Source organism: Molothrus aeneus, chromosome 13 (genome assembly GCF_037042795.1).
Source record: "Molothrus aeneus isolate 106 chromosome 13, BPBGC_Maene_1.0, whole genome shotgun sequence".
In the NCBI taxonomy this organism is placed as follows: domain Eukaryota; kingdom Metazoa; phylum Chordata; class Aves; order Passeriformes; family Icteridae; genus Molothrus; species Molothrus aeneus.
Genome location: NC_089658.1, coordinates 13,934,728 through 13,959,717, shown reverse-complemented (window position 1 = coordinate 13,959,717; position 24,990 = coordinate 13,934,728). Strand labels below are relative to the sequence as shown.

Here is a 24,990-nt window from a genome sequence, read left to right as displayed (position 1 = left end):
AAGCAAGCTTTTGTTTGTCTCAGTGAAAAGCTACCAAAACCTCATTTAACTGTTGGCTTTACTGTCACTGTTACAGTTCTTCTATTTCCAATTCATCTGGTTGAAATTCTCCCTATTGGAAGCAGTTTTCCTCAGTACCAGAGGCACTGTGTAGTTCTACAGCACAATTTCCAGCATTGTTGTATCAGACACAGCATTAAGTGGCAGGTGGAGGTGTAATGGCACTGCCACTGCTCCAGTGGGGATCTCAGTGCAAAATCTTGGGCACTGGAGTTTGGGTGTTAAGAAAGCATCAAAAGTCTGAGCAGGGAAGGAAGTAGAGACATGATACCATCTCTGCTGCTGTGGTTAACTGTTGTTGCCTGCTGAATTTGTGCTGTTGGGGATGGATATGTCCTCTTAGGTCACAGATGCTTCTACTCCTGGTGTTGATCATTAACTGAGCTTTTCAGCCAGCCCTTATTCCTACAGAAGCTGAGATTCCCATAATCTCAATGCATTTTTTTCTTCCCACTGTCTCTGCAGGGTAGGGAAGGTAACTGAGGCCAAGCAGATTGCATGTGGTGGTGAAGGAAATCTGTGCAAAGCAGGGAAGTGAAACATTCATTGCAAGACAGCAGCCTCATCTCTTGTCTCTCAGCTAGAGCAGCTTTTTTCCCCACTGGGAAAAAACCCAACCCAATAATAAAAATCCTCAAATCATGATCTGGCAAACAAACCAGCAGATGAAGGGATGACCTCATCACTGTCCACACAAGTCAAAAGTCCCAACCACAGCTCGCCCTGGCCAGCGGAGGCCTCTGAGCATCAGGAAACTCTTGGGGAGATCTGGGGGAATTTTCTTGCAGGATCTGATGTGCTGGGAGCTCCACTATTTGTGTGGTGCATTTATTGCAAAAGTTTGCATGCCATCCCCATAGCAGCTGTATGGTTGGACATGTATTTTGCTTTGCATTTAATGACTGGTGGTCTGGAAAGCGTGGGAGACATGGGGGAAATTTGAAATGAAATTTCAAACAGGGAGAGACAGTCCAGAAATCCAGAGCTGCTGCAACAGCTCCTGATCTGTGATGGGTAAGAAACACCCTATCTGTGAGCCAGGTCACCAAAACAAGAAGTAAATTTTGTGAGATGTAATTGCCTTGGTGAGTACTGTTGCAATGTGTTCTATCACTCTGAGCTCTGTAATTCAAAAATCACTTTTCTCGTATTTGTTGAACTCAAAAGGTGAAGGATTCTTGTGTGGGTTTCAAAGGGGAGGAGAATCAAAACTGGAAGTAGAAAAAGGGTCTGAGAGACTGTCTGTCTGCTGGTAGCTGCCTGCCAGCAGTTTCCACAGGGCTGGCACATTCCCGTTGACTCACTCTCAGCTCTCTCTCCATCCTTAAGCTAAGGCAGAGAAGCAGCTTCAATCTTTAACTTCTTCTTAATTCCATAGCTCCCAGAGTTGCTGGTTTTTGGGTTTTTTTCTTCCTTACTTTCTTTCTGCTAGTTAAAAAGATAGACAGAAATTAATTTCATTTAGCTTGGAAATACCTTCATTTCAAACTTTTCTTTTACTGTGAAATCCTTTACATATGGTGATGCTTTATTCATTTCTACCACAGACTGTGTTTTCCCCTAAGAAACAATTCTTCATAGAAAAAGCTGTATTTCATGAATTACAGTCTTTGTACTGGTAGACCAGAAGGGTAAACAAGTTGCATAACAAATGGCCACTTGGCAATACCAGTTGTGGATTTGAAAATACTCTTAATTATGAAACAAAAAACCCCTTAAAATAGACTAAAACAGCATAGCCAAGAAGACTTTTTGCAGTTCATCCTCTTCTGTGTATTTAATTGCTTGAGGCAGTGTAATTAAAAGGAAGTGATGCCAGTACTAGATGACATCAGTCACAGGAAAAAGTGATTGAATCTGTGTTGAAATTATTTAAGATGTGATGTGTGGGGTCTTACACTTCTCTAGGTTTTTAGGGCATCTGCAGTGTGTAAAAGCCTTTAAAAAAATCTTTACCCACTCTTCAATCTCTCTTTCACCTTCCAGTGAAAGATTTGAAAGGAAAAGCAGAGGCTCCTGTCCAGTGCTGGTGCTGTGCCTGTGTATTTCATAAGGCTTCCTGTGTTGCAAGAGTGAATACAGTAACTGTGTACATTTCACAAATGCACTTCAAAGATGGGCTCTGATTTTCAGAACCAGAACTGAGGATTTCTGAAGCAGAAAAGAAGCACTTTTTGGATGGTCACAGGAGATCCCTTGGCTTCCTTTTCCATAAGCCATCAGATGGCAGCATCTCTTGGATGCATCTTGGAAGCAAATCTGAGATCCTTCATGGGGTTCACAACATTGGTTGTCTGGTTTTCCTGTCCTTAAATCTCTCTGTAAGACCTCTTTCAACCCAGCTCCACCATGGTGACTTGGAGGATGCAATTAGTCTTTAGTCACCTACCAAGCAAACCCAAACATGTCCTTCCAGCAGGGCTTTAAATAGCTGCCCAGCCTGGGGGCCCATTGTTTGATAGCTCCAGTGTGAATTCTGAAAATAGGAGGATTGGACAGGATTTCCACTTTTGGAAGAGGAGGAAATGAAATCAACTTTTAATAAAGCTCTGTTTAGGGGTGTTTTGTCTCCATGTAGAGCTTGTTAAACAAGAAGTAGTCAGAAGAGTTGTGCTGCTGCCCTTTTAACTGCACCCCAGATCACAGGCACAGGTAGCAATTAGATGGACAAGTCTTAGCTGTACATTAATTTATCTGCTAATGACTTGCAGCTGAGAAATCCCCCCTGCTCTTGTCCTCATTGATCTACATCAGCACCATGTAGAGGAAGCAGTGCTGTCATTCTGATACATCTCATCTCTTCAGGGATAAGGACAGACAGACCAGAGCACCATGTCTTCATTTTTCATTCTCATCTTTTCCCCAGAGCAAGCTTTATTAAGAGTCCCCTTTCATTCCCAGTAAGGAATTCTTCAATTCAAGAGCTGTTGTCTCATTTAAAATAATTTTGAAAGCGTGGTTTGATGTGTAGATGAGGAATTCACTTCATAGCAGCAGAATTAGGCACTGTACCCATCCCTGCATAAATTGAAATAGTTTTAAATTTCTGTATTTTTCCTGCAATATGTTGTTGTTTCTCCAAGCAGCTCCAAGTCAAGAATTGTTTCTAAGCTGGATTTAAAGTAAGTGAGGAGCAAAAGGAGAAATGGTATAAAATGCAATGTTGCTGGAGTTAAGAGATGGATCATTTGATTTTTATCAGAGACAGCATGCGAATGACCACATTTGGTACTGTGTCCAAAAAAAAAATGGGTGAAGAAAGGAAGTGTAGCCAGGCAGTCTGAGATGGCAGCTAGAGAGAAACACTTAAGTTTGTGAGGAGAGTTAAAACTTGAACAAGGATACTGCTGGATGGTACAAGCATGACAGAAATTGAGTATTTAATAATTTCTATTGCTATTTGCCCAAAGGCCCTGATTTCTGGAGAAGACTGAAGGCAATCAGAAGGGTTGCTGGGCAGTATTGGGAACCTGATAGCATTTTAAAGCATGGAGATTTCTCATCCCTTCTCTGAAGTGCTCTTATCTGTGTGATTTATTCAGTTCCATGTGTTTTCAACCTATGGAAATGCACACCTTTGTCAGTAGGCTCATTGCTCTTCCTGACTGTTGTGGTTTAACCCCAGCCAGCAGCTAAGCCCCACACAGCTGCCTCTTGTGCCATGGGGAAGAGAATTGGAAGAGCAAAAGTGAGAAAACTTCAGAGTTGAGATAAAGCCAGGTTAATAGATAAAGCAAAAGCCACATGCAAACAAAGCAAAACAAGGGATTAGGTCACTCCTTTCCATGGGCATGCAGGTGTTCAGCCATCCTCAGGGCAGCAGGGCTCCATCACACGCAGTGGAGGTTCCCTCCTTCTTTCCCCAGCTCTGTACACTGACATTGGGATATCCCTCGGGTCACTTGGGGTCAGCTGTCCTGGTTGTGTCCCCTCCTAACTCCTTGTGCCCCAATTTTCCTCTCTGGTGGGATGGTGAGGAGAAAAAAAGGCCTTGGGTCTTTGGAAGCAATGCTCAGTAAGAAGGAAAATATGCCCGGTTTAGCAAAACTGTTTCCAGCACAAATCCAAAGCAGCACCACACTAGCCACTTCCAAAAAAATTACTATTCCACCAGAACACCAAAACCAACCCACTGACACAGCCAGAGTTTTTTCTTTTTCCCCTTTCAATGCCAGACATTTTTCTGTTCCACATCTAGGCAGGTGTATGAGGGGGTTTCAGCAGTCCATAGTGGATGGACAGAGGTGATGGAACCACCCTGATGGCTCATAAGTGCATAACTTGGTGCTTAACCCATACTAGGAGAAAGCCCTGCTGTCTGCCAGAGGGAGCAGAAGGGTGAAGCACAGGAGCAGTACTGTTCTGGCACTGCCTGGAGCTCTGTGTGATTGTGAACAAGTTACTTAACCTCTTGAAAACAGATTTGATTTTGCAGTGCTAATTACTTACCTCCTGAGAGTGCCAGAAAGCTCAGCTCCCTTCTGGTCATGCTCTGGGACAAGGGCTGTAGAAGTTCAGGTATTAGTCCAGACCATTGGATCTTTGATGTGGTGAGAAGTGCTGCTCCACTGATGGTTCCTTCAGAAGGTTCCTGTACTGGGGACATGTTTGCTCACACCGCTCCAGCAGCCATTTCAAAGGAGGAGGGCAGAGACCTCTTGAGCAACCTTTCAAGTATTGTCTGCTCTTGTTACATCCTGGCTCCCCTTTCATTTGAACTGCTTGCCAAAAGTCAGAACCTGTCCCATGTTCTTGCCCCCATGTCTGACATCTTCTCAGATGGGAGGAAGCACAACATCAAAGCACTGCAAGCTGTTGCCCTTTTGAGGAACATTCCCTAGGGTTTAGTGTGATGCTTGTTTGATCCTGTTAGATAAAAATGGACTGTCAGTTCTGTCATTTTCTCTTCTAGGCTGCATATTCAATATCTGGGGAAGTTTCAGTAGAATCCTTGTTGGCTACATGGTCTTTTTATCACCTTCCCTTGTGTTGCCTTTTGCAGCTGGTGTTTAACACACACTCCGTCCAAGGGAACTTTGTGTACATCCGTGATGAGCTGCTTTAAGGAGACCACACGTCTTGACAGAGGTTCCTGTAGCTGTTGTCTCGATGGAAGAGCCTTTGCTGTCCCACAGCAGAGTTGTTTGGCATTGTGACAAGGAAGTGACTGTCCCAAATGGTTTCTCTGTAGCTGCTCGTGGGCTGTTTTGGCTTGGTGCATCAATCCTGAAAGTCTGCTGGCAGAGTAGTTGTATTCTAGGTTATTCTGCAGATGGGATTCTTATGGGAATAGGCAGAAAATATTTTTTAAAAATTGAATTAAAGGTTTAGCTGTCCTCATGCTATTAAGAAAGCTTTTACTGTGTTTGTTTTTTTTAAACTCTGCATTCTAGCAACCTTCCACTGCTCTGCTTTAGGGAGAGCCCGGTTTGCAGGATTTGAGTCAGCTCCTGTAGGCTGGCACAGTCCTCTCACAGTCTGCATGGAGATCCCTTTTGTGGAGGTTGGAAACAAAATTAATGTCTTACCTGTTCTGTATTTGATGCCTTTAGGAAGATCAGCAAAGCAAGAAGGTGTAGGGGGAGGCATGTACAGTTCTAAATGGCCTTAAAGGCAAGTTCCCTCAAAGTTGGATCATCCTCCCCACTTCTCCCTTGAGCATTTGGGGTTTTTACTGTGAAGATGAGCAGAATCTGTGAATGAGTTCCATCTGGGCAGCTGAGTACTGATACAGTAATGGATTAGAATGCACATGCAGTATTTTCAAGAGCAGTAGAAGTTCTTCCTACCCCTATTCTTCAAAACAACAGAAATAAAATCTACTCCTTCAGCTTTCATATCATCCTCTTGCTAATAGGTATCTGGTGCTGGAAGGAAGGTTTTCTCACCTTTCAGCTTCAGAGCATCCTGGTTGTATTGAGCAGTTGCAGCAACATCCCTGAGTGTTTTCCTTTCTCCACTTGCCTTTGATACCTTTCCAGCTGCATTTGCTCTCCTTAGGAAGCCACAGCCTCATCTCTGACAATTTTGGTGTTACCCACAGTGTCCTAATAGCAGTTTTGACCTTTCAATTAACTTCAGGATTGCCTCTTTCAGTAGACAAAATCTGTACAGATGCCAAAAGCCTCAGAACAGATTTGTGAGGTTGGCTGAAAGACCATGAAGATTAGGGACATATTTTCCCTTTTGTCAGGGAAATCAACAGCAAAAGGCCCCAACAGAAGAAGGAAACTTTCCCACTGACCACAAATAGGGGCTTAAATTGAATTTTCAAGCCTTTAAAAATAAATCGTCATTTTGTATTTAATTAATCAGGGTTTCGTGAATGTGGTAGTATGCTTAGGTCATGGGCAAAAAAAGCTTTTCCAGTAATTAGTGCAGGGTCCATGCTGTTCTGGCAAAAACAGCCATGACGTCAGTCTGAGGCTGGAACAAGAAACTGTACCACACAGTGAACTTGAAACACAAACCTTATTATTGAAGGGGCATGTCTGACAACTGCAAGTTCTAGTTGTGTTGGACACATAGTATATTTTTCCTTTCAAAATTCCCAAAAGATGTTTGGTTTGGTTTGCTGTTTGGTTTTTTTTTCCCCTCAAGTTTCTGAGTCAATGAAATTGCTGCCATGCCTCCTTTCTCCTGTTTCCCTGACCTAAATAAATAATGAAATTACCAGACTTGCAACCCTCTTGTTTTGTAAATATGGAAAGTGGCCATTTCCATGTTTTTATTTAGCAGAAGCAGGTTAGTTTTTAGTTTTGTTGTGTGAACCCAAATGCAAGGGGCAGGTGTCACAGTGAGCACACACAGGACATGCCCAGGCAGCTCGTGCTCTGGTAGCCATGTAGACCTTTGTTTTAGGTGAAATCTCAATGTTTTCAGTGCAAGCCAAGTATTGTGACAGCATTTGGAGTATGTAGTTTTGCAGCACTCAGATTCTAGTTTCTGGTGAGTTACTGGAGTCCTGCAGAGCAGCAAAAGAAAAGTTTGTCCATATAACCTGGCTTTAGGTATGATAGCAAAATCTTTTACTTAAATTACTGAAAACTCTTGAGATTGCTTGTTGCTGTATATAAATAGCCTGGGTAGCTTATAGTTCTTGGCTTATACTGGGACAGAGAAGAGGTATACATCTTTTCCTTTTAAAATCTATAAGAAATACTTATCTCTCATGATAATATAAATGATGATGCATATAAATTCCAAAGACAATGTTAATTTAGAGTTGTGATCCTCAATAACTTGGTCTTATTGCATTTAATGCAAAGAGTGTGGGTATCTAAGGAATTGCTCAGTTGTGTTTCCTCAGCCCATGCCGTTTTTTTTACCATTTGTCTGAATTTTGTTTTGCAGGCCATGACTGCTGTGAGACAGTGAAGGTGGCACTTTGTGCCTCTAGAGAAGGTCACCCCGTTCTGGTTGTGGCAGAGGAGAGTTTCCAGTTTGTCCAGGACGAAGCCTACGATGCTGCCCAGTTTCTGGCCACCTGTGCTGGCAACCAGCAGGCGCTGAACTTCACTCGGTTCTTGGACAGGTCACGGCCACCTGCTGCAGACGTGGACTTCTTGGATGAGAAAGTGGCCTTGGCATTTCGACACCTGAAGCTGCCAGCAGAATGGAACGTGCTGGGAGCAGACCAGGCCCTGAGCGGTGAGGATTGTGGGGCACAGTGAGATTTGCAGGTTGAGAGGGAGGTGAAAAGCTTGGGAGAAAGGGTTCCCTGCACTGGAAGCCTGCCATGTACTCTCCAAAAGGTGTGGTGGTGGTCTCTGTGCTCAGAGAGGGGATGTGATGTCCATCCACATCTCATATCTTGCCCTTCAGCCTCCTTAAAATATATAAGGTATATAAAATACACCTTACATACATATAAAAATATCTTATTTTATATAAAACATATAAAATATTTTTATCATATTTATTTATATATATCTATATATCATATATTTTATTATTACATATATTATATCATATATAATATATAGAACATATATATTTTATTATATTATATATCTATGATATATAATATATAATATATAATATATAATATATAATATATAATATATATATCATATATATAATTATATATATTTTTATTATATATATTTATTATATATACCTAAATATATTATATATATATTATATTATTTTTCTATATTTTATATATACATATATATATAATCATAATTCATGTTTTCTCCTGCTCTTCTCTTATGGAATATCACGAGCTTACAGTCAGTATTTTCACATACAGCCTGAAAACATTTTTTGTGTGTCTGTAACAATGGTATGTGTATCAGCATAGTGCTGTATGCTGATAGAACCCTGTGTGTGGAATATCTGATGCTTCTGGAAATATCCTTGTGCCAGAAATTTGGCACGTGTAGTTAATGTCGGTTTTATAGCACAGGTGCAAAACGACTGTGACATGAAAAATACATGTGATTTTTCTTGGAGGACTTGAGGCTCTGGCCCTGAGGGTTTATATCATATCCCTGGTTGCACACAGGATGGGTTAATACTGCAGTTCCCCAAAATAAGCCTGGACAATTTTGCAAATAAGGGAAGGGTGGGAAAACTTGACCCTTAACCACAGCAGTGAAGGCTACTGAGAGCTTATTAATAAATGCCAAGGCTGGCCCAAAGTCTCTGGTGGCTGCTGAAGCAGAAGTGCTGAGGGGTTCAGAGTGCTGTGGTGTGTCTTTGTCCTTGGAGTTCTGCCTCTTTTGTCACAAGGGTGTAAAAGGAAACACACATGGGACCAGGAGACTACTTCCAGTATGTACAAATCCTCGCTGTAAATTTCCAGGGTATTTTCACAAACAGTTTCACTTCAGGAATGTGACTGTGAGGCATCTGTTATCTTTTATAAGATGCAGTGGCACAAACACTTGAATAGGGCTGGGATGTGACTTGCTCAGTTCTCACTGCAACAGGGTTTTCCATGGGAGATTTTCCTGCTTTATTTTTATCCAGCTTGCTGACTGCTTTTGTAAAGCTCAATACAAGGACAGACAATTCCCATGTTAGCAGACATTAAAATATTTGATCATATTTAATGGCTCCTTGATAGAAATTCAGCAGCTGTTATATGTTTACAAGGAGATAACACTTCTTTTCCTCTGTGTGGAACTGACTGATGTTTCTTTCTGCATTTGAAAAGTGTTGTGATAATGCAGACATTTTTGTTTTAAGTGATATAAATCACTATGACCACACAGTGATCTTAACAAAAACTTTGAAACTCTGAATTGTTGCTGATTTTGCAGGAAGGCTGAGATCTGCTGCTTTTTTTTTTTTTTTTTTTTTTTTTTTGATTATTCTTTGGGAAACCAGCACTTAGGGAAACCAGGCCATAAGATTTACATTGGTTTGCTCAGCTTGCTTGTGCATCTGGAAGTTGTGGTTATGCAGGACTCTGTATGTTAATGGACTTGTAGAGCATCCACAGTGAGAAGGGGGAGCTCTGTAGTGCCAAATTCTTTAAACTCTTGAGTGTTTTGGCATCTTGTGGTGAGGTGTGTGTAGATAGAAGTGAATAAATATAATGTCACTAAATGCAAATTTAATTCATGAATATTAGTGCTGTAAAATATGTTCCTTTTTGTTAGAGGCAGAGTTATCTGGTAGTTTTTTGTAAGGAGATATTTACACATAGGGAATTTGGGGGGATTTTTGTGTCTGTGACAGGAAGGATTTGCATACAGAAGCATCCTTTTGGTCATGAAACTCTGTGAGATGGAAGAGATGTCCCTGGTTTATGATGGAGCGCCAGATTAGAAAAACCTCTGTGCTGAAATATAGCACCCTTATACTGGTGCTTGTGTGTAAATCTGTGTGTGGGAGAGAGAAAAGCCCTGTAGAGATTGCACTGTAGGAGTTTTTGAACAGTTAGGCACATTCTAGCCAATGCCTGCAGTGGGACACCCTGTCCTGCACTGCTTCACTACCTATGAACAGCCACTGCAATTCATGCTTCACATTTCCCTAAATGTCAGCACCAGATAACTTCAAATAACCTTCTCGAAGGAGAAAATACTATAGAAATGAGAACAAAAGGAAATGTCAGATCCCTTCTTGAAAGACGTTTAGCGCTGCCTCTGAGCTGGCACGTCTCTATGGGCCCTTGTGGGCTGGAAACAAAACGCTGCTGTTCAGCAGAACCTCCGAAGGCAGGAGCGAGCCAGGAGCCCCGAGTGCCACAGCCTGATGGGGAACTGCTGCTCAGAGGAGGCTGCTGTTGTCAAACACGCTCAAAGGTCGATTTTCAAAGGCCTGAAGTAGAAATCTAACTTTTGCAAAAGTTAGGAAGTAATGGCGTTCTGCAGGCAGAAGCTGGGTACGAGATCCACCGCTGAGCGCAAATCCAGGCTGAATTTTGAGGAGGGGGTGGCTTTGTGTGGAGGCTTTTGCCTGCACCCAGCCCTGGCCAGGCTTTGAGCAGAGGGCAGGGAGTTCACTGCTGTCACCCCAGAGGGCAGAGAGGCTGCTGGAAAGGCCACCTCTGTCCCTGGGCTGTTGAACTCATCTGCTGTGTCACTGAACGGACACAGCTGAATGGGAGGATGTAGGATAGCTGACATCAGAGGTGCTTGGGCTCCATTCTCTTGCTGGGACTGGCAGAGGGTACTCCAGCATTTGGTGGGATGAACTGAGAGGCAGAAAAGAGCCCGGGACAGTGTGTGGCTGGGGAAGAGCACAGTCCCTGAGACACAGCTGTGTCTTCACCAGGCATACACTGTCTCTCCATAGCAAGCAGTTCCTGGGTCCTGCTGTTAGTTATCTGTCTATCTGTATGAGCTCCAATGGCATCCACAATTTCAGAATATCTATAATTAAGGATTAGTCTTGTTACTGTGGTATTCCAAACACAGCATTTCTTTCAGGTGCCATATAATCATGTCTGTCTTAATAATTATAAGTGCACTGTAACTTTGTAAAGAACATAGTTGTTACTGCTGTCAAAAGTGGGGCTATTTACTGTTCTCAGTGGCATTTAAAGGCAGCTATTTAAATGGAACAGATTGTTACACTTTATGTCTAGAAATCAAAATTTAATATGTATCCTGAGGATGTATGCAATGTAAGTACAGGACTGTGATGTTCTATTTTAAAGTACTGAAGAGAAAATAAGCTAACTAGAAAACCACAACTGAATATTTTGAGGTATGAGTAATAATTACAGCTTGTTTATGTTGCAGTGGAGTAAAAAAAAGGAGAAAAAAAATAGGGAGGATCTGAGGCTCAGGTATGAAAAGCTTAGAGAGTTTGATTGTATCACTAGTAAGCAGATCACTTTCAAAATAACTTGGAAGTAATATTCTGACAAAACCTTTGAGGAAACAGTCTTTCCATTTTGCTTATTAAAAGTGAGTGGTGAAACGCAGAGCTGTGGTTGATTTTTGGTTGTGTGAGCTTTCTGAGGTGGAGCTTCAGGAGCTGGTTGATGTTGGCAGAAGTTTGCTGCAATCACCGATCACCATGATGTGGAGCAATTCCCCTGGGAGTGTAAGGACTGCTGTGAGATAGTGAGCCAGCTTTTCAAGGAGATAACCAGGAGACCATCAGATTAGATAGAACACTTAACTGATTGCAGTTACTGATGTGTTGAATATGTAGAGCTTCCCAGAAGTGCTCTGGGACAAATTCGGTCCTTCAATAAGAACTGTTTGGGAAATTAAACTCCATGACCTCACCAGGTAGGGGGTGAGTATAGAGGGAGACTCTCTGCCCTGGTTTGAAATAGTCTGAATGATTATGGGTTTAATAACTTCATGTACAAAACCAGTAGGATTTCAATGTACAGGACAACATGAGTCTCACCAGGAATACAGATCATTAATTGTTTTGTTTGGTTTTTTTTTTTTTTTTACATGAAAGGAGAATGTCACCAAAAAAACCCCATCTTATTTTAAACAAAAAATCCTAAAAAGCCTTTTAAAAACTTTCAGAATTTGATTACTAGTCTTTGATTACTAGTCTTACCTAATCTTTTTTCCCATGAGTGGATGCTAAAGTTATGCTACTGATGATGTATTTCAGACATGAAGCTTTAATCTGTTCATCTGCTGCACTCTTGTTATAGTTTCTCTTGGAACCCTTTCAATGTAATAGTTACAGGTGTTCTTTTGGTTGGGTTTCATATCCTTTCCAGTCTGCTGCTCAGCTTCTGTCCTCCCTGATAAAGGATGGTATGGTATAAATCAACAGGATCTGTTCAGTGCCAACAGCACAAAGTGCTCTGTTCAGCAGCAGTCCTTGATAAGATGTAAAGAGTCTTTTCCATACCTAAATTTAGTGCCCTCTGCAGTGGAAAATGGGAAGTAGAAAGCAACTTTTGTTCAGACAGTATCAGAAATGTGCTGCTCAAGACTGGGATGTACCGTTTAGTCTGTGACTGAGAAATTGTTGGCATGGAAATATTCCTGTTCCCTTTGATATTAGTGGGAATGGGGACATGGAGATCTTTTGGTGTGCTTTGAAAAATTTCTTGTTTATTGGATTAAGAAAGGAATTACCCACACATCTCTTTACTAACTGAGCTCATAACTCCAAACACAACATCTTTGCCTTGACCTTTCTGCAGAGCAGTTGTCTGCTGGAGCCTTCCTCTAGGACCTCAGTGTGAGGTGGCAGCTTGGTTCTGGGATTCTTTACCCTTGTTTCTCAAGGATTGATCTGAGCAGTGAGAACATTTCCAGCAGAAAGCAAGACTTTGGGGCCAGATGTGATGGTAGATTTCCAAATTGCTGAGTGTGTATGAGTTTGGGTGAGAACCAAGTAAAGGTCATGAGCACAGGAAGACAAAGCAATGCTACCCCATTCCATGGCTGGCTCATGAGATGTCTCAGGGCATGGAGCATAAACTGAACATTAGGTGTAGGTTACTCTATCTGGAAAGTTCTTTTTAAAAAGGAACAGTAGTTTTTGGGGTTTTTTTGGTATTTAATCAGGTTTAAAATGAAAGTTTTTACTTCGTGTTCTTGGGCATGTCATACCCAAAGTTGGTTTTTTTCCCCTTCAATGCTTATTTGTTTTGTGCTAATAGCACCTTAAACCTTAATCCTTTACTGTTAGCAAAGTACATATGACAGTCTTCTATGGAAATTTGGTCCTCAGTTGAGCAGATAAACTGTCTGTTCATGTATTACAGCAGAAAACAATTACACAGAAATAATATATTCAAAGTCTTGTGTTTTGCCAGCTGGACTGGAGTACCCTGCCATTATGGGGCAATAATCATATGTTTCAACTCTTGCCTATTACTAGGAAACGAGAAAGGAACAAAACAATCTTGGCCTTTTCAGTATCGTGTGTCTTGTATTTCCACAAATTCCTAATTACCAGGAGCTTTTTGTTGACATTCAAACGACAGCCATTTTAAGACAAGGAGCTCTTGCTTGGTATGTGGTAGGAGAAGGGGCCCTGGCTTTTGCATGTTAAAGCTTTTGATATCCTTTCATGTGGGACATTTTGCACCATGACAAGATCATAAAATCATTGCCTGGATTTCCAACATTTTGTGTGACAAGTTTCATCCCTTCAAAGGTAGGAAGTCTGCAGGGATCTGTCTTCCTCCCCTCTCCATCCAGCAAAATGTCCATGCTTGACGTAGACCAGCTCTTGTCTAGTTTTGAGCAACACCAGACACCAACAGATGTATTTTCATTATATATTAGTAGTTAATCCAGCCCACAGATGGCACATGCCTTTTTAACTGTCACCATGCAAGTTTTGCACACTCCAGAACCTTCCAAAGCCATTGCCTGGGGCCCCTGCAGTTGTTGGATGTACAGTACTTTGTCTCTTCGCTGCCATCATCTGTGCCCATCTGTTAGGGTGGCCTCGTGCCAGGTTCTGTGTCAGGCAGAGCCTTCCAAAAGTGGATGGTGAGGCTGTGTGTTTAATATGCTCTGGTGGCAGCACGCCACCTCTTCTTCTACAGATCCTGTGTTCACACTGTCCCTGCCCAGAGGCAGCGGGGCAGTGCCACGTTCACCTCAGCTGCGTTTGCAGACACCTCCAGCCACACTCTGGAGCTGCCCTGTCCACTCATTCAGTGATAGAGGAGATTGTTTCAATGGAACAGGAAAGATTCTCAGAAAGTGCAGCCATATCAGCAGATTGGGACATTGGGGAGGCATTGTGACAACTGGGAGGGGCCATTTCATCTTTGGACAGAGGAGACAGAGAGAAGCACCCATCTGGCTCAGGGACAAGAGGAATATCTGCCTGCATCTTGCAGAACTTGCAGTTGGCAGTGTGTATTTAGTGGTGAACCATGAGCTGGTGAGCAGAAGATGCTTGTCCCTATTGGCAATGCTCTCAGCTACAGGAGGAGGAAGCATTTTGGTCCAGGGATCTGTGCTTATGCTTTGCAGGTCTGCAATGCTCTGCATTGCTGGGGGAAGATTGTTCTGGTTAGGAAGATGATTTTCCCTTTCAACAAAGCAGCCATAACACGAAATCCCATGTGAGAACAGAACGTGGTCAGACCAGTGCAGCACATTCTTTATTTGGATGGCAGTTGTTTGCTCTGACAGAAATGCTTTTGTGCCTCCTGCATCTCTGTAGGAAGAATTACACCACATTAATTATATTGGTTCTGCCAGTCAGTGTACAGGCAGTGTGGAAGCTTTGTGCATGTACAAGTTCTTTGAGTAAAACATTGGGTATTTGCTTTCACTCTGAAAAGTCCTACCTGTTTCCACATTTTGCAGCCTCATCAGTACCTTTCTTCTGTGTCTGTCTATATGCTATGTTATTTTTCATTTTTTCTTAAAATCCGGGGCTGCAACCATTGATTAACCTCCATGTTGTGCTATTTCTAAATCATTACGCTCTGTAACATTTAATATCCCAGTCCTTCTCATTATTTAGCCAAGGGCTGAGAATTTGTCTCTGGGAGAGCTCAGCCATTCCCTTTTCTCTGATCAGCTGGAACCTCCATTCAGACACACTTGTGTATTTAGGGCAGCTCGGTTTTGCTTTACGGTAATCAAGAGGAGGTTAGGGGGAAGACTTGGTTTGTAGCCCAGAGACCTAATTTGGAGTCATTCAGAAGGGAAATAGTGCCAGAAAGCCTTGGTTCTTGCATACAGATTAGTTCTTCGGAATTGAATCCAGAAAGTTGTGAAAAATTGTGTGTGAGGCAGTGGAGAACTGCCCGTTTTTGCTTTGTTTTGTTTTTCACTGAAGGTCTTAATGATGTCCCTAAAGTAAGTAAATAAGCAAGAAAAACAGCAGCACTTTGAAGAAGTGACTTCTCTTGGGGCACACTTCTTAAAGAAGAAAATACAAAATGACATCCTAAAGCCATTATGTGCTTGCATTTTAAAACCTGTCGTATAGATTTGGCTGGAACCCAAATTAACAACCCAATAAATCATTCCTGTAATATTAAAGGGTTTATACCAAGCATGCTCATTGGCATGGCTTTCTAAGACCCAGTTGGTGCCTTTTTGTTGTTGTTGCTGTCAGTCAATACTGAAGTCCTTTGTTAATTAAAAGAACAAATTTTTATTTCTTGCAGTTTTTTTAACCCAAATGCTTTTGCCTTTCATACAGAAATAACAAGCTTTGATCTGTAAATACTGGATTTCAGCAGTGCATCTGGAGCTCATTTCTGGTTAAAGCTTTTCAGAGCATCATTCTAGTGCTGCAGCTTTTGGAGCAGGGGGTTATTTTTCTGAGATGAAAGCTCAGGCTCTAGAGTGACTTTTACCAAATTAGTAGGTCGCAGTTATTAAATACAAAAAGCATCAGTGGAGATTGGTAGTTTATAAATGCTGCTCCTCAGAATGACAGAACTACTGTATTTACTGAGAAAAGCTGGTCTGAGGTAATCAAACCAGGAAAGAAAACCCTTGCTTTTTTTTTTTTTTTTGTCTATATGAGTTTTTAAACAGTTCTTTTTTATAACTGCTTTGGATATGTGCATCAAATGTAATTTTTTTTTTTTCCTTCATGCCTTGGGATAAATCAGCATCTTGTTAGGTGACAAAAGTTGTCCGTCCCTAAAATCTGGTCCTGGTTGTGTGAGGAGAAGGTTTGGCCATCCAGGAAAACCCACCTGACCACATTTCTGTTTGGGTGTGCTGGAGCTTGGTGGTGGCTGTGTCTGTTCAGGAAATGGTGGCGTTTTTACATTGACTTCTGTGGTCAATCTCAGCATGAGAGGTCCTGAGCACTTCCAGCCCCACCGAATCACATCCCTCACTTTACGACCGGTGTCTCCTGCACGTTGGCAACCAGGCTGTTTTTCCAGGTGCTGCAGGTTCCTTTAGGCTGTCAGCTCCATGCCAGCCGCTGTGTGGTGGAGCCGGGATGTGGGGATATAACATTTCCCCTAACCCACAAGCCTACAAATTCCCATTTCTTTCTTTCTTTCTTTCTTTTCCTGCCTTCCCAGAGAACATCCCTCGGGAGACACTGATGCATTTTGCGGTCAGGCTGGGTCTGCTGCGCCTGACGTGGTTTCTGCTCCAGCAGCCGGGTGGAAGAGGAGCTCTCAGCATCCACAACAACGAAGGGGCAACGCCCGTCAGCTTGGCCTTGGAGAGGGGCTACCAGAAGCTGCACCAGCTTTTGACAGAGTAAGGATGATTTGGTGGTTCCTTTGCTGGTTTTCCATTCTCTGCCATGCTTGGCTTTGCTGTACGTTATCACTCAATGGTGTCTGAGTGCTATATTCCGTCTTTAAAGGCAATTTTGGTGTAATTTCGCTTTTACCATTCTTGCTAGCAGCAGTGGGGACAGTCCTGAGGGTTTAGGGGAAATGCAGTAATTTTTTGGGGGGTGTTTCTTGTTGCTCAATATTCTGCTTCCAACTGTCATGTAAAGTCCAAAGTGAGTCACTGTAATATTGACTAATTAATACAAATCTTATGCAAACACAAATGAAAAAGCTTTTCTTCAAGCGAGCACACCTGCCCAAAAGAGGGGAGCTAATAGGCGTTGTGGACTGTTGTTTCTTACTTCTTAGAGAGGGAGGTTTTTAGTTAAATAAAATAGTGATCATTATATTGAAATAAGGCAGCATCTTGAGATGAATAGGCATTTTATTGGTGTATGTTAAAAAAAATAAGATAAGAATTAAAAAAAAATGTAAATATTTAAAGGAGAACAGAATATTTGACAGAAACAGGTCTGTTGTAAATGGTCTTGAGAAAAAGCCAGATCTTACAACACATAGCAAGTAACTAGTGGCATGAGCATTTATTGCACTGTTTTACAAGGAATCCTTTGGAAGATGGCAAGTTCGTTTTGAGCAGCAAATGTTTGGAGATCTAGCTTTAATAACTGAGGCTAATAAAGACAAGGAGCTTAAAAAAATCTCAAGGGGGCTGTTTGTATAGGAGAAAAGATTTAGTCTCCATGTGTGTTATTCTGATGCCTGGTTCTCTTAAGCTTTGTTATAAACTTTGTCTTTCTGAATTGATTTCTGAGATACTTGGAGTTTATGTTGAATGACCCAATGTCATGTTTAGGAGTCTGCTATGTTGTCCACATTATCACGCAATGTTCCCTGTTAAAGATTGTAAATTATTCTGCTTTCTGTAGTTGTTGGGTGCAGTGTTTTGGGGCAGAAAATATGATCTGTATTGCTAGAGTGATTGCATTTAAGTTTTATCCTTAAATTCAGTGAGCCACTTGGAAAGTGAGGGTGAAGGAGAAGTTGCAGGGTGGGATGGGACCTATACCCAAATACCTTTTCCTGCCACTCTTGCTGGCATCAATACAGAGAGGATGACAGTGTTACATTCTTCTCCGTCAAGGTCAGTCATACTGTGAAAACACAAATATCTTGCAGGCTATATTGTAAAAATGGGATGTGCAAATTCATCCTGTAACTGCAGGAAGGTTCTCCAAGGTGAGAATAACCACATTAACAGGCTTTACATACTGTCAGGAAGCTTAAGTTGGCCAAAACTTGATTATAGACCTCACCGCAAATACTGCAACCCTAATGCAAGTAGAGCTGGTAATTTAAATAAAAATGGGAAGTAAACAAAACTATTGCAACAGCTATTCATGTATTTGGTGAAGTTTTTCACAACTGGCTCCAGTTTTGGAATGGCAGTTCTCACTCAGTGGAATGAAAAGAGGACTGGGATTCCATGACATTGTCCTGTGTCGTTGCCTTTAAGGAATGCTGCTGGCCCAATCCATGGAATTTCTCTGGTGACCTTTCCAGTTTGTCTTTGAAAATAAGACACAAGCGACTGCAGACCATCAAGGTCCCAATTCCTGTTCTTCTTGGTATATCCTTAAACTGTTCTTTGTGATTTGTTTCCCCTTGGACTGCTGTGTGGAAATAAAATGTATAAATATCTGACAGCCATGCCACAGGTCCCCTGACTTTGAGAACTCTTCTATTCACATGAAGCCCTAAAACCAGAAATCCATGGATACTGGAAATCCTGGTTCCCTTTCTCAGTGGGTAGGATGGTGGTGGAGCATCATGGTGTGACCTTGAGACTGACTGGAGCAGTGACATGGGGATGGCCACAGCCCTTCCCCACAGGAGGGTGATGGTGAAAAAATGGGCACACCCTGATTCCCCAGCAGTGGTTTTTGTTTTTTTTTAATTATGCTGAGCATTTTCTGCAAGATAGGATCAAGATTTGAAAATCCCTATTAGGAGGAGAAATACTGAGCTTCAAAACACAGAAAATTCCGTGAAGAGAGTGAGTGTCATTTATGTGCTGTCAAAACACAAAGGACACTGTACAACCTCCTTTCTGCACTCTGCCTGGGCTCACACTGTATAATCCATGCACACAAATTTGGCACACAGCTCGTCCCACTCAGCAAAACACAGAGCAGCAACGCATGTTAGTGAGGGCCCCTACAAAGGAGTCATTATTTTTACAAGTAATTAAACTGCACTGTGCCAAATAAATTAATGCAGTGTGTTTTGTGATGCATTATCCTTGGGGGGAATTTATTGTTCTCTTGCTTGCTAATTTGCAGGACCCTCCATTTTACAATAATTCTCCCAGCCAGCATTGGGAAGGGGTGAAATTTTGCCATAATTAGGATACAGTCATTAAAGAGCAGGCATAAAACCTTCTCCGTTGTTGTTTTGCCTTGGTTTGTCTGCAAAGTAGCTCGATTCAGCTGCAGTGTAAATATTTTTCTCAGAAACTAATTTCACTGGTGACATTTTGAATTTCTGATGAATTTATCTGATGAACTTTCCCTTCTCAGCTTTTGCAGTATTTCATGTAAAAAAAAAATTATAATAAAAAAAAAGATGCTTCCTATGTAAGTTTTCCATCCCTGGAAGTATTCTGCTCTGTGGTGTGCACTGGCTTTTCCTCCTCAGACAAGAAAGGTGCATGGGCTGGTTCTTTTGGGACCCAAACAAGAAGCTGTCATAGAGCCCATGTAGGTCACCAGGGATCAAGAGTCAATAGCAGCATTCATTAATAAATATTTATATAAGCAAATACATATTCATTGTCAATAAACATCCATCAGTTGTGTATCATCCCTGAGGGGACTTGTTTTATCTCCAAGATGAAAACTGTGCAGTAAACAGTGTCCTGCAGTGGAAATGGAATAGGACAGTGCAGAAGTGCAGTAGTTTTATAGGGGTAAAATATATATAAAGATTTATCTGTAAAGATAACTTTGGACAGTTTGCAAAGCCTTTGAGTTTCAACTAATTCCAGAGTGAATGGTCTGTGGTTGGAGCCTGTTTCTCCCCAGTGCTGGAGCTGAGTGATGCTGGCTCTGGAGAGGCAGCACAGTCATTAAACAGGCTGGTGGACCTCCCTGAGTAACTGCACAGCTGCAGAGTGCAGGAGTTGGTGTTTCCCAGTGCAGTCAGGGCAGTAACACAATCCCCTTCCAGCTCCATGTTCTGCAGGGCTCTCACAGCAGTGGGGAAAATGGCTTCAAGGCACCGGGAGCGTGTGGGATTGCAGAGAGGCTGGAAGTGCTCTTTCTAAAACATGCAAACACTGATCTGGTTGCTGATTTTATTTCTGTCCATTAACACTTCTTTCCCCAGCAAAGCCAAACGCTTGTAGTTCCTTCACAGCTGAGAGTGATTTATGTCCTCTGAAAAAAAGGAAGCAAGAGAAAAATAAAGCCCATTTAAAAAAAAATTAAAATTACATTTTTCTAATGCCTGCAAAGAGTTGCAACAGTCTCTGAGGTTTTTACTGTAAACTTTTTTTTACTTTTGCTGGTTTCTCTACTTTTTGCTTTGAAGTGTTTTTGCACAGCTCTGGGATTGCTCTTCCCTTCAGATATCCTGGTAACAGTCAGGAGTCTCAATCTGTGAAACTGTAAATTAGTACAAATCTGTACTTCCAAAGTTAAAATTATTTAATTAACACACATGAGGAATAGCTCACTGGTAGCAGAAGGTTTTGTGAATGTTTTTCAATCCATGATTATCACTTGCTATTGTTCTGATTTTACGTAAGTAATTGGTGAAGTCTGGGCTGTAATCTCCATGGTGCCTCTCAAATAAGGATGCTTTTTCAGTGACTTTACTTTTATAGCTAAATACACTTTTCTGCTTTTCTGAGCCAGAGCTGCAGGAGGATTTGCCTTGCATGCCTTTCTTTTTTTTCACCCCAATTTAGCAGGGCCTTTAAGCAAGTGTTTAATTCCAGAAATACCCAGTTTATGTTCAGCAGAATGTTTAAGCATGATCTTAAAAACATGGTATACATACATTTAATTTCTGGCTAAGCAGATATCAGAGGCTGTAAGGTTTATTGAATTAGTGCTGATGTTTCTCCATCTGTTCTTCCCTCCAAACCAAGCAACAAATCCATTTGATTGCTATTTGGGGAGCTGTATTTGAGATATGGCTTGCTGTGGTGTGGCAGGAGAACGGTTGACTTTTTATCTACAAGTGATGGCACAAGATTAATGTGTTAAGAGGGAGTCAGAAATGTTAGAAGGGCACTGGAAGAGGACTCAGAGAGGTGTGTGTTAAGGAGATGCTGTTTAGCTACAGACAGCAATCTGTCTGGAGCTTTGTGGGGGGGCCAGTGGTCTACAGGGTCTGGTTTTGTGCCTGTAGGATTTTCAGTTGAAACACCATCATTTAATAGCTTTAACATCATGATTAGAAAGATGTTGAGGTGCTGTGGGTTTCTTCTGGCCACAGCAGAGGAGCAGACTGAGAGTGGGAGGATGGGGCAACCAGGTGTAAACGTGGTGGAGCAGGAAGGGTTTGTGTTTCTCTCTTCTACCTACTCACCCCACACCAGGCTCCAACTTTTACTGACTTCCTTGTGTGTTCCCACATCCCTGTGAAGACTTTTTATTCTTTGGCTCCCTCCTCTCCTTTGTTTTGTATGTAACCACCTCTGAATACAGAAGAGAGAGAAGGCTTAGTCCATGTGATATTAATGTTTCTGTATTCCCACTTGGAAATTGTGATCCTGGGAGATCATGGAAACAGACCTGTGAGGATGAGAAGGAAGAGATTTAGAAGAGATTTGAGAATATTTGCCAGGATATAAGAAGAAATTGTTTTCTTTCCCCCAGCAATCCTGATCTGGAAGTGTTCCCAAAAATTATAGGGGCCATAAGTGCTGGACAGCCTTGTATGGTTGGTAAGTGATTATGAGAGACCAACTCTGTTTCAGGATAAATTTAGAAAATGCAGATAAGTGGTTTCCCAGAACTGCTGGGTTTTTGGCCTCAGGCATGGGCTAGCTGGATACCCAGTTAGGATGCTCATATTTAGTCTCTGGAGCAGATTTGCTCCAAGCAGTAACATTCATGGTTGGGTTAGAGTTTGAGCAGATGATTGTAGAAGAAGTCTTTGTAATCTGCTGTGTCAGAGGCAGCCCAAGGCATGGCTTCTTCTCAGGGGTGTGTTGCAGAGCCAGTGATTATGCTTGCTTGCAGCATGTGGAGATGTTTTCCAGAGAAAACTCTTCTTCCATATCACTTGTCCTGATCTGAGGTGCTGTTTTTAGCTGTAAACACTGCCTGCTGAAGTATTCTCCATGATGGTGCTTTTAAAATTTAAAATGCAACAAATGGCATCTGTTTTCACTCTTGAGTGTTTCATAGATTCACCTTAAATTGCCTTTGCTTACTGATGAGCCTCCAGGTGGACATTGGGTTCTGTGTTGGACCTACTGCTCCACATCCTGAGCAGGGCATCCTTCTTGTTAAAAAATGCTCTGAAAATTAAAAAAAAAAAAAAAAAAGGAAAATGCATTTAATAACAGTTACTCTTATGGAATGCAGATTGTACTTTTTGGCAGCTATAGTTGATAAGAGTTTGTAGCTGTATTTTTATACTTTTTTTAATGTATAATTAACATTGGGGTCTAAGAAATGCTTGGGTTTAGAAGTACAGACCTGTTGTGTTTGGAAATACTGGACATGTTCCCTTAGCATATGTGCAGCTGCAAGTAACTGTTGAAGGACCAAGCCAGCTTTTCTCTTTATGATTTGCTGCTGTATAGTGTGTTGATCAATGAGAAGTTAGCATTATGTATTTTGAATTATTAAATATTTAATCTGATATTGAAGGGTAGGTTATGCAATCCTGAATTCAGTTTGGTGTTAGAACCCACAACTACAGTTTATGTTTGTGTGAGGCACAGTAAGGGGTTGGTCATTATTTCTACATCAGATGAACTTTTAACTCTTTCTTTCAACATCAAAGCTATTAAAATTAGTGAGCATTATGTAGTTTTTTCTTATATGAGAAACATACTTTTTTCTACTTTCCTGGGGCATTTGGAATGCTTGGAAACACCTGAAGTATGAATTCTGTGTTTATTAAATATCTTTCAAGTTTGAAAATAGTTGATTTATTTTAACCCATTCTAGCACATGCTGGTTGCATGTGTTTTCTGGGTCTCATATACAATGCATATGGATGGTTATAAAAACGAGGAGGAGCAGGAAAGTGTTTGTGTGCATTAATGTTTTGTACATCGCTGAAGATTGTGGGTGCAAAGTTGGTCATACAGATACAAAGCCTCCATTACCCCAACACTTCTGCAAATAACACTGAAGTTCTGTTTGGTCAGATTTCTAAGATTGGTTTAAATGCTGGTGACTGCATTGAGTGTAGGTGCTGTGTTTTTCCAGGAGGGATTGTTGGCTTGATTTGAATTGCCTGTGCTGTGGACATGTTGCAGAATCACCACCTATCCCTGTAGGCACCCTTCCTTGTTTATCCCAGATCAAAGTCTGTCTGATCTGGTATTTTCACTATGATACCATAATAATAGTAATAAAAAGAATGTAAGATTGGAATTCAATTTAATTACATTTTTATTTACCTTACAGATAAGAGCATCTAAATTATGGCCTTTTCCTAGCTTTTCATGCAGCCATAATGGTATGGGCTTTGTTTAAATTTTTTAAATAAATTTTTCCTTTTTTTCATTTTTTCTTTGCCACATGGATCTAGAGGCTGATGCTTTCAGAATAAACCCACAGCTGTTGTCAGGCTTGCAGTAAGATCCTAAGAGCTGGCAATGTTACTGAGCTTGTTTTGTTTCAGCTCAGAAATCTGGAGGGGATATCCCCAGGAAATAACACCTTGATTTCCCAAACTATCTTCCTCACCCCTTTGTGAAACTGTGGGATAGATCTCCCTAACATGAAGTTTTGCTTAACTCACTGAAGCTTTTTCATTCGTCTTCTGATCTCTTCCTCCCTCCTCTTCCTCTCCCTTGCAGCTCAAACCTTGTCTCTTGGTAGTGCCTGCACCAAGCACCAACACCTTGAATTTACTCCCTTGTTATTGAGCAGTTTCTGCAGCTTTTGAGGCCAGGCAGAGCTTTTGATCAGATGGTGGTTTGTTGTTTTTTTGGGGTTTTTTTTGTTCTCCTTTTCTCTCTTATCTTCCCTCTTCTTAAAAATCTCTCGCCCGTATCTGCCGGAAGCCAGGAGCTGTGCGGTGTGGGCTTTCCTTTCCTTTTTCCGCCGCTCACTGTCTGCTCTCCTGCCAGATGAGGAGAGATTCAGCATGTGAGTTCAGTGTGGCTCTGCTTTGAAAAGGGACCAGTCTACTTGGGCAGTGCTGGGAGGTTTAAATAAAAACCACTTCCTACTTACTGTCCCATCCCAGCTTGGATGAGGCTTGGACCAACCTCGTCTAGCAGAAGGTGTCCCTGCCCATGTTGGCATGATCTTTAAGATCCCTTCCCACCCAAACCATTCTGTGATTCCATGATCTATCATCTTGTCTTACATGCCAGATGGGCAGGAGGTGATCCTGTAGTTTCAGCCATCTAATCAGATCCCAGATGGAGCAGGACATGGCCTGAGATATTTTGAAGTATTTTTGCTTCTCCTCTCTCTCTGAAGTTGTCATCCTTCTCTAAGCCACCTTTCTGCGGATGAAGGGTGGGCTGGTAGGTCTGTTCTTCATTTCAACCAAAAATTTCCCTTCTGGGTTTGCCTTCATGACAGAGAAGACTGACCAGAGCTGGAGGACTTCTTCCAGACTTTTTTAGTGGCCCATGGCATGGTTATGCAGAGGGGAGAGTTAGTGAATATTATCAGCCTTCTCAGGCTGTCCTTGCTTTTTTAACCAAGATACTTTCTTCTGTGAAAGTTGAGCTCATAAATGTTTCTTACAAAATGTTCAGTTCACTGGTATCTGTTACGTATTTTGATGGGAAACTGTTGAAAAGGGAAGATGAGAAAGATTTGAACCAGGATGGTTAAATCTCATAAGAAGACAGATTTCCGTTGTTTCTGGCAAAGCGCAACAAAGTGGATTTTTCTGCTGAACAAAAGCAGATTTTCAAACTTTTTGAAGGCTGGAGTTTGTATTCCTATTTTTGCTAATAAATCTTCAGAAAGTATTTGCATATCTGTTTTTATCTCCTAGTAGAGCAGCTTGGATATGCAAGCCTATACAACCACTACAAAAATTCCAAGTCTGGACAAAATAAGCATCTTTCACAGCCAGGGAGT

At 41.6% G+C, this 24,990-nt stretch overlaps 1 protein-coding gene across 1 annotated transcript in view; it reads left to right on the top strand.

Annotated features, from left to right (window-relative positions):
• Window positions 1-24,990, top strand: part of AKAP13 (A-kinase anchoring protein 13) — a 205,322-nt gene that overhangs the window by 77,975 nt on the left and 102,357 nt on the right. Inside the window, exons 6-7 of the mRNA XM_066558526.1 lie at window positions 7,414-7,710; window positions 16,472-16,655. Of these exons, the coding sequence (XP_066414623.1) occupies window positions 7,414-7,710; window positions 16,472-16,655 (481 nt within the window). The remainder of the gene's footprint in view (window positions 1-7,413; window positions 7,711-16,471; window positions 16,656-24,990) is intronic.